Here is a 10,551-nt window from a genome sequence, read left to right on the forward strand (position 1 = left end):
GAAACTGAAGCACAGCAATTTGCTCACATTCCATATGCTCGTGTTATTGGCGAACTCAACTTTGCGATGCATGTCAGTCGACCTGACATTGCATATGCGGTCTCCACATTATCCAAGTTCCTGAGCAATCCTGGTGTTGAGCATCACCAACAGCTTCACCATTTGCTTCGCTACATTCACGGAACTGCACATCTATCCCTTAACTTCGGCTTATCAGATGAAGGACTCATTGGATACTCTGACTCGGACTTTGCTTCGGACAAAGATGACAGTCGTTCCATCGGTGGCTATGTCTACTACCTCTTTGGATCTCCCATTGGCTGGCACTCTCAGAAACAACCCACTGTTGCAACATCCTCCACGGAAGCCGAGTACATTGCCCTCTCCAATGCCGCTCGAGAACAAATTCACCTTAGTCAACTCTTGCATGATTTTGGACTCGACCCATCACTCGTCACACCTACTGTCCTGTATGGGGACAACAATGGGAGCCGAGCATTGACAAAGAACCCCATTTTCACGACCGCACGAAACACATACACGTCCACTATCTGTTACGACTTGAATGGTATCTGTTGGCGACACTCAAACAGAGCTTGTATCGTCAACGGTCTGTGGACGTCCTTGGGCTAGCCCAAGGTTAGGGGTCGTACTTGGCGTGTCTTCGGCAAGTACGATTTGACGCCTATGTCCAAATCGGGTAGCTTATGTCACGCGGGTGCGAGACGATAAGCTATATCGGCCTAGGCTTACGACACCCGAAGGTTAATCGTAAGGATCGTCGTTAATTAGAAGGACAGAAGTCCGACTAGTTAACAGGGGCTTTGCTCATCGACGAAGTCGATGAGTAAAGATCGAGACTATAGGCTTATCCGCGATGAGCAGATAAGAAGATAGAATATAGACTGCTGGCGAGGCAGAAAGGATCACTCTGGTGAGAGTAGGAGGTCAAGAACCAAGTAGATTCAAGTTAGGGAATATAGTACATGGTAGCGAGTTTATATAGAGGACAGGGAACGTATTAGTGGGTGATAACTCGTACTACCAGGAGAGGCAATCGGTAAAGGGTATAACTATAACAGGAAGGCACGTTTGGTCGAGGTAGAACGTGCTTGATAAGAAAGTGAGTCAAAGATCGAAATAAGAAGTGAAACGCGCAGAGGCACGATCGTGCAGCTGCGGATCTAAGTATAAGTCGCATGTGCGACTGCGCACCGAGTCAGAGATCAAGAAAGGGAATAGATGCGTCGTGCATCGTGTCATAGGTTACCGTCCAGATGGTAAGGGCAAGGGGACTATCCACAGGATCAGTCAGGTGGTGAAACGGAGCATGGGTATGCTTCATCAGCGAAAGGGTCCGGCCAGATGTACTGGCTCTGCTGAAGCGACAGGTAGAGGGCGAAAGGGAATGCGAGGATGACAAGGATGACAAGGGTAAGGTCGGGGTAAGGGTATGATGCGAGGGCTGATACGAGGAGGATTAGGAGAAAAATAGTAGGGGCCCAAGCGTCTAGATGTTCTTGTAACACTATCATTTCATCCGCGACCTCATCAACGATGGAATCATTGTCATCCCTTACATACCCACACATGACATGATAGCTGATATTTTCATGAAGTCATTACCTCGAAAGGTTTTCCGTGGTCACCGTTACTCTCTCGCACTCCGCTCATCCTCAAATGATAGTATTGTTGGACAAGACGCAGATGATGCGTAGATCAAGTGATATGTGTCTGAGTGGGAGTATCACAACACGTTCTCCGTACATGTTTCATTTTACATACAATATCACTCACCCTACACGTTGCTTTTTTGTTCTCCGTCTCAACAACATCTTTTTATTCCTCTTCCCTTGGAAGCGTCTCCCCTCAGTCCTTCAATCAAAGACTGAGGTGAGTTGTTTTATTTACGAGTCTACAATACAGTCTCTAATAACTACATAGTACCTCCTTTGTTCCTAGGTCCAAGCCTCTTCACTCTAAGAGACATGACAGGTGGTTGGGTGTTAGGGAGAATTGACAAGCCGATGGAGCATGAATTCATGCAGGGAGTAAGCAGGCAAGAAAGCTTGACTTTGGCAAGCTCAACATCAATATTGAGGATGATACCCAGAGGAAAGGGAACTCTGTTACGACTTGGATGGTATCTGTTGGCGACGCTCAAACAGAGCTTGTGTCGTCAACGGTCTGTGGACGTCCTTGGGCTAGCCCAAGGTTAGGGGTCGTACTTGGCGTGTCTTCGGCAAGTACGATTTGACGCCTATGTCCAAATCGGGTAGCTTATGTCACGCGGGTGCGAGACGATAAGCTATATCGGCCTAGGCTTACGACACCCGAAGGTTAATCGTAAGGATCGTCGTTAATTAGAAGGACAGAAGTCCGACTAGTTAACAGGGACTCTGCTCGTTGACGAAGTCGATGAGTAAAGGTCGAGACTATAGGCTTATCCGCGATGAGCAGATAAGAAGATAGAATATAGACTGCTGGCGAGGCAGAAAGGATCACTCAGTTAAGAGTAGAAGGTCAAGAACCAAGTAGATTCAAGTTAGGGAATATAGTACATGGTAGCGAGTTTATATAGAGGACAGGAAACATATTAGTGGGTGATAACTCGTACTACCGGGAGAGGCAATCGGTAAAGGGTAAGACCATAACAGGAAGGCACGTTCGGTCTAGGTAGAACGTGCTAGATAAGAAAGTGAGTCAAAGATCGAAATAAGAAGTGAAACGCGCAGGGGCACGATCGTGCAGCTGCGGATCTAAGTATAAGTCGCATGTGCGACTGCGCATTGAGTCAGAGATCATAAAAGGGAATAGGGCAAAGGGGATGCGTCGTGCATCATGACATAGGTTACCGTCCGGATGGTAAGGGCAAGGGGACTGTCCGCAGGATCAGTCAGGTGGTGAAACGGAGCATGGGTATGCTTCGTCAGCGAAAGGATCTGGCCAAATGTACTGGCTTTGCTGAAGCGACAGGTAGAGGGCGAAAGGGAATGCGAGGATGACGAGGATGACAAGGGTAAGGTCAGGGTAAGGGTATGATGCGAGGGCTGATACGAGGAGGATTAGGAGAAAAATAGTAGGGGCCCAAGCGTCTAGATGTTCTTGTAACAAACTCTACCTCAATGTTGGCAACCTTTGAACTTGAGGGACAGGATCCGTAAAACAGGAAGTTCAATGTTGAGGAGCTGGATGTCAATGTCAAAGAGGAGGATGTGTGGGAAAGAGAGCTCGACATTGGAATCAACATTGAGGATAGGAATCAACATTGAGGATAGGAATAACCGGTTATTGGAATATTCTGGTAGTACCAAAAATGACTTACAAAAATATCATTATTTGGGGCAGCATTTAATGCTGGTGTCAATATATATATATGCTATTATTTAGTGCTGTATTTAATGCCAGTGTTGATATATATCTCCAGTAGTACTTACACCTAAGGTATTATGTAGTATTTGGAGCAAGGTTTAATGCTGGTGCTGGGATTTAATGTAATTAACTATTGTAAGCCTTACTTATTGGGGAACCCAGGTGGTGTCAAAATGGTACATTGTGTCACATGTCACATGCAGTGTTGAATCAAGCGAAATACTACAGTACTAGGTGTCAGCGCTGCTGACTTATGACCTTGCGGAGTTTCAAGAGATCACTGGATAGAGATGCTATAAGAAATATATAGTGTTACAAATACAAGTTGATGGATCTTCTTTACGCATTAGACGGACTTGTAGTGCGATGGGACATGAATGGGACCAAGCCTCAAGATAGTGACCTTTTCCGCAGTGGCTTGGAAGTTATCAAAGTCCTTGATATGCCAAGCTGAATGCTAAATTGCATTTCTACAATGGTGCCGTTCATGATCTGGTTGGTGAGTGCAGGTTCTACCAGATGACTGTCATGATAAAGGAACAATTAGAAAATGATTTGTTTACTCCTGGTGGGTAGCCCATGAACACTGCTCTACACAAATGTGGACCTAACTTTTCCTACAGCTCCATTGGAATCCGAATGAAACAGCAAGAACCAAAGACCTGAAGATGCGGTGTGTCCAGTTTGGTGCCATGCAGCATTTTATAGGGCGTCTTCCCTGAGGGAAGTGAGTGAGACTTGGTACAGTTAAAGAGGTATGCTGCACATAAAGCTGCTTCTCCCCAGAGAGAGCAAGGTAAGTGTGCATGATTGAGCATAGAATACATTCTGCCTTCAATTGTGCATATCATGCGCTCAGCTTTACCATTCTGTTGATGTGCATATGGTGCCAATAATTGATGTATGATTCTCACACTCTCGAGATCTGCATTGAATGCAGCATTCAAGAACTCACCCCTGAGGTGCTTCCAGGAATGTTTATTATCAGTTGATACATTATATGCTCTCCGGACAGCCACTGATGACAGTTGTTATTCAGTTTTTGCTCAGGGACGAGGCACTTTACAAATTTGTACTTTCACAAACTGTTGTTGCTTCAGAAGTGTGCTGGGAGCTTCTGTTGATGTTTTGAATCCAGTCGGAATTATTCCTGATGAGCAAGGGAGACGAGGTATGCACACAATTTGAAGCTAAAAAATGAATGACTTAATAGGATGAAAAAGTCTTTATTGAATTTCTAGTACAATGCTGGGGTGTATATATGATGTTTGTCAACAGTGCAAACAGCATTGAAGAAATACAGGCTATGTTTGGAATATAATTGGTCAGTTTGAATGGTAATGTTATGATTTAACACTGACTTTGAATGTGAAGACCTTCAGAGACACATAGGCCAGTGGACATAGATTTACAATTAGTATAAAGTCAAATGATATTCTCAGTGACTCACTGGACAGCAACACAGTGCATCCCAGTGGAGTCTGTATAAATTGAGTGGGCAAAAGGGAGAACTGGAAGGAAAAACTCCTTGTGTGTCATCGACAATTGGCCTGTGCACATACAGCATTTTTGATGACCCATGAGAATGGAATCTTCCAGATTTTTGCTTAATTATTTATCCTATAGGTGTCGTACCATTGTTTTCCTTTTATGCATGTTTGTCTTTATTTTGAATCTACAGAAAACACCACATTGATGTGATGTTGCTCCGCAAGATTAAAAAGGTCACTGAAACCAACCCTCTAGCTAAAACCTGTCTGGCACAAAGTGCAGTGCTACAGCAGATATATCCACAGTCCGGCAGCAAAAAACGGCCAGGTAGTGGACTTTCAAGACACCTAGGTACATCTAATAGTATGTGTTAATATTATCACTCATTATTTTTGTATGGACCCCATATCTCAGCTACTGCCCTCGAATATTCACTGTCCAGAGCCCCAGTGGGTATGGGCTACCTCTACCAGTAACATTCAAGCAGGGTGGTATGAAATGAAAGTGTGGGTTGCTAGAATCACTCATGGCTAGCTACAAGGGCTTTGGATATGGTGGGCCGCATGACCGAAGAAACATGGTATTATTGTGTAAATAGTTGATAAATGTAAATGTGGAATAGATTGTTAGTTAGGAAGCATTGAAGTAAGCTGGAGGTATTGGGCATTGCTGCTGTAGTTGAACATTGAGGCCTCCAAGTGTTTTTTCAATGTCCGGTGTGCCATCTGCTAGCTACCAGCTTTGCTGCTGTTCTTGCTGCAGTGCGCCCTGGACTTTTATGCACCGGAGAGGTGGTTTCAGGGATGTTCTTGCAAGGTTACTACTGAGGGTATACAAGAGTTTCTACATGCTTACGTACAACACCACATGCAGTCCAACAAGAACTTTCAGTCCAGCCTGAGTCAGTCTTCTCTTGTTCAAGTTCTTCTTCCTTTGTTCAACAATTTGTACTGTTGCTTGTTGTTTCTCTTCAAGTTGCTCTTATTCTATATCCTGCCTGCCAGTGACTCAGACTACCATTGTGTTCAACAGTTTATACTATTGTTCATTTCATCCATTTGCCTACTTCTCCAGTCAATCATGAAGCACTTAATCCCCTTTGGCACTCTCCAACTCCAGTGCCTGGCCCATCATGAATCATGGACTGAACGTCTTCATCCATGAAGGACAACAATTCACATCCTTTAATGCATCCTCACTTCCTGCCATGGTCCCTCCTATCCTGCAACCCTGGAATCCACACCTCAAGTCCGATTCTTTGCCTGACAACATCAAAGATGTATTGACTGGGCATATGAAATGCACCCATGATTCCCTCTCATTCCAATGAACCCCATTTTTGATGGCGCTGTCTTCAGTTGCCTCAATCATTCATTTTACTCCCTACCCATCAAATCAACGCCAGATGGCCGTCATATCCTGTGGAGAGATGTTAGACAACAATGGGAGACTTTAGAGCAGAAGCTCCTCTGGTGCCAGGGACATTTAGCTGTGAATATCCACTTCCCTTGGTATGGCCAATTTCCATGAGCTCTGAGAGACTACAGGTACTTAAGGTCCCAGGGTATGAAGCCTCAAGTTGTTCGAATCTGTTGATTATTCAGACTCATCTTGTACATTCTCAGGTGTCTCAGCTCTCTGTACATATTTTATCATGACTTGTCAGTATAGACCTCACAAGGAGTCATTTACGTGGACCGATCTCTTAACCAATGATGCTCGATGTCCAATACCCTCTACATGAGTGACTGAACTCTCCCGCACATTCGTTGGGGATCCTACAGATGGCATACCACACACTGGTATGATTATAAATGCCACCTACGGTCTATCCTGGGACACAGATGTCCTTATGTTTGAACACTACCAAGTTCCAATCTGAGTATATTGGCCTTCCAATGTCTTATCCAATAAGACTTGGAACTGCTATGTTCCCTCAGTCAAAAATATTGCTGCAGCAACTCACACAAGTTGGGGCAGCTCACAGGGTGGCAATAATCAGTGGGGCATCTGGCTGGATGATAACCCATGGGGGCACTGTAGAAAGCTGATTCCCACTGGGCTCAGCAGAAATCATACTACCTAGACAACAAATATTTAGGTAGATCTTAGCACAACCTAGTCTGCTATACTTGCAGAGCAAGTACGTTCGATCCTATGGGGGTAGCTGTTTGGTATTAGTTTCGATAGTCAGTTATCAGTAATAGGAAGATAATCTGAAGCTAAGAACTACTTGTCCAAAGGGAAACTGTTGGGTCCGAAAATATCGGAGTTGGGTCGGGTGTCGGACTGTCAGGAATTGCGTCAGACGGTGAAGGAATGTGTCAGAAGTATGTCGGAATGTCAGTCAAATGAGTGTCGGATGTGTCGGAATGTTTCGGAGAAAAAGAGCGGATAGATATTTCGCAATACAATTAAGTACTACTTATATCCAATGACTTCCATCCTACTACTGAGTAGGGAAAAGTAAGTAATGCAATAGGTAGGAAGTACTAGATATTAAATAGTGACTATGTAGAAATTTGGACTGCTATAGGCGAGAGTAGTAGCGATATTTCAGGTCTGAAATCCTATGTAATAGGACATGTGGTACTGCGGACCATGAGAAAACATGTAATAACACTGTATACAATGCTTAGCAAGTCAAAAGGAGTAAATGCGCACCTAGTGGGGATAGATGTGACTGGGCAGGACATAGGGAGGACTGGTCCGATGCGTGGGAATGTCAGGTCGGGATTGGGCATGCGCCAGACTGTCGGACTCGGGTCGGGGTAGTCGGAAGTGTGTCGGACAAATACTGTTTGACATCAGTATCAAAATAGCTGGTTCCGAGCCCAGTGCCGCGACCATTGTTACAGCGCCCAGTCTAATGATGCTCCATGGGGTGCTCAGTCTCAGTCAAACAACTTGGAGCAGACCCCAGTATACACTGTGCAATCCCAGCCAGATTTGTCTTGTTTTCCATTTCCCAATAGAAATAGTGGGCAGAGGCATGGCAAACAAGGAGAAGAAGGAGACACCCTCACACAGACAAGCATGACTGAGTTGTGAAAATTTAGCAGAGAATCAGAGAATCCCTGGGAAGTCCAGCACAATTCAGGTCTTTGAATGGCAGCCTCAAGACAATTATAATGACTTCATGTTGTGCACCCACATTACAAAGGCTGGAGTACAGGACATCTGGGGGGATTACAACAAATTTACCAGGATCTTCAACTCCTTCTCCAATCAGTGGGATCTGTGTCTCGCCCTTGATCCAACTAGCATGCCTGAGGGTGATAACCAAGAAGACAACAACAACATCATGCCTCCACTGCCTACAACTGCTCTTATTGATGTTCCACCTCTGGCCCCTTCCAGTTTCTTGAATGATATATACATGTACTTTGGCAGTAATGTCTCACTTTCATCAAGGCACAAGGACATTGAAGGAATTGTCCCCGTCTTGCACTACTACTTTGGATATCGACCTATGGCACCTAGTTCTGCTCCCCTCTATGCATCCATGCAGTTACACAAGTGGATTAAGAAAACTCATTGGGATCACCTCCACAAGCTCCTTGGAGATTCAGCTGCAGAAACAGGCTCGATCACAGTGCCACAACACCAAAGCATCACAAATTTTATTGCATATCTGATAAACTTGAAGGAGTCTGACTTAGGCATTATCTCACCTGATGTTTAGGACCTAGGACCTAACCCATCTCTACAAATTACACATGCTTATATCCGAGTCTCTTGCGCTAATCTATTGCAATGTCAGTACTACATAATCAAGCCCTGCCAGTCCCTAAGTCTTCTCTTCTGGACATTGGCCATCCCCAACCTCATCACTGCTATGATGTGCCTGCGACGTAACTGGGGTTCAGACATTAAGCAGATAGAGCTTGCTCTCTTGTAAAAAGGTATAGCATTCAGGACCCTGCAGTCCATGGCTGTTGCACCCAACTTTTGGCGTCCTCTTACTAAACTTTGCACATACATCTTGTGGCATCAATTGTCATCTTTCTGAGCTACATATGCAGATCATGTTATATACGAACAGCTACACCATGAGTTTATGAATCGGCCCCGAGCGAGGGCTGTGTTCCTGCATGGCAGACTCGTATGGCAGCTGGCTTTACACAGCATGGGTTTTCACCATCTTCCATTCATTCTTAATGGTATCTCAACCGAGGCCATTCCATTTGGCAACCTGTTAGTGGGGAATGGGTCAACTTACTACAATAATGGATTGCAAGATGAAGAAATCGATTTTGTTTGTGGAACATACTATATAGACTGGCATAAGCTTACCCGTGTACAAATCAATCACAGTTGTTCTGACTTATACTTGTATACTCGTGATTTCTACCTCACAGCCCATTGGATGTGGTCTCCTGGTGGCCCCGGCCCAATGCTTGGGATGCCTCAGGCTTGAATGTCAGCTTTTGGTCTCCTTGTTGCAAAGGTTGGTTCTAACAACATCTTGACAACATCTGAGAAGGGGTTTCCCACATGCGGCATTCATGCACCAGCGATACCAATGGTCCAATAACCACTACACAATGAAAGCACTTGCTTACATTCAACTCTGGTACTAACAAGATAGTACATAACACTTCAGTAGCGTGTTATGACTTCCTAACAAGAGCATCTGGTAAGAGTAATCTAATTCAGACCTAGTAAACTCCCCCATTCCTGACCATATGATTTGGTACCATTGCATCACTCACTATCGTCAATCCCATGTTTTTCATCAGTCATGGTGTGGTCATGTAGTAGCAAGATTAACACTAGCATTGCGCCCAAGTTGTAGCCCTAAGCCATGCAGAAACATTTGCTCCACCATGACTGTATCCTGTATCACGTACAAATTAAGTAGTAAAGTTGCAGTAACATCACATTTGATTCAAACAGTGACTGAGTTAGCACCTCCAAGAGCCTGAGCCTGAGTGACTTCATCAGGCTGCCAGTTGGATCCAGATTGATTACTGACTTGGACAACGGAAGTTTGACTCACAAGTTGGAAGTAGAACAGACACGAAGGTACATACCAACATGCCAACAGTGGTAGACTAGAATGATGAACTTCATTGGAGTTCAATTCAGTATATAAACATAATCATGTGATCAGCAACACCATGTTCCAAAGTCCAACTCAGACACCAGGTTGCTGCCAAGTCCTTCTTCTTGAAGTTGAAGTTGAAACTTCAGCTTTGCAGTTGATCCTCCGAGTCAACTTGGGCTCAGCCTCTCAGCGGTATGTACTATTGAGTCCGCCTCCCCTTATCTACTGCCTTTACCACCCAGCAGTCTGTACTGCTAAGAGGTACCTCAAACTTCAAAGTGACTGCCGCCGCAGTGCCCAGTCAGACCATGGTAGCCTTAGGCTTCTCTGACTCAGACACGGCTATTTCATTGCGAACTGTGAACTGAATCTTGATACCTTTAACAGAACTGACATGTGCATCACTTGGATGCTTCAAGTTGTCCTTGAGGAATAAGATATGGGCTCAGTGGTACTACTGTACTGCTGAGTCTTGCCTCCCTTTACTATCTACTGCCTTTACCATCCAGCAGTCTGTACCGCTGAGAGGTACCTCAAACTTCAAGGTGACTACCGCAGTGCCTAGTCAGGTAGCCTTGGGCTCAGGCTGCTCTGTCAACTAGCTATTGAGAGCCTCATCAACTTTGTCTATGTCTGAG

The 10,551-nt window shown here is 44.8% G+C and overlaps 2 protein-coding genes across 2 annotated transcripts; both read left to right on the top strand.

Moving 5' to 3' along the window:
* Window positions 1-8,002: 8,002 nt before the first annotated feature.
* On the top strand, window positions 8,003-8,548 carry EDB93DRAFT_1259044 (uncharacterized protein; the record flags this gene model as incomplete). The annotated part of the gene is made up of 1 exon (XM_041454149.1): window positions 8,003-8,548. One exon carries the CDS (start codon window positions 8,003-8,005, stop codon window positions 8,546-8,548), a length of 546 nt encoding a protein of 181 aa, XP_041300507.1.
* Window positions 8,549-8,887: 339 nt separating this feature from the next.
* On the top strand, window positions 8,888-9,324 carry EDB93DRAFT_1098888 (uncharacterized protein; the record flags this gene model as incomplete). Its single annotated transcript, XM_041446900.1, has 2 exons — window positions 8,888-9,198; window positions 9,225-9,324. Coding segments are annotated over 2 exons (411 nt in total), but the record flags the coding sequence as incomplete, so codon positions are not given.
* Window positions 9,325-10,551: the final 1,227 nt, after the last annotated feature.

This window comes from Suillus bovinus, assembly GCF_016758785.1.
Source record: "Suillus bovinus strain UH-Sbo-P2 chromosome Unknown EDB93scaffold_437, whole genome shotgun sequence".
Taxonomy (NCBI): domain Eukaryota; kingdom Fungi; phylum Basidiomycota; class Agaricomycetes; order Boletales; family Suillaceae; genus Suillus; species Suillus bovinus.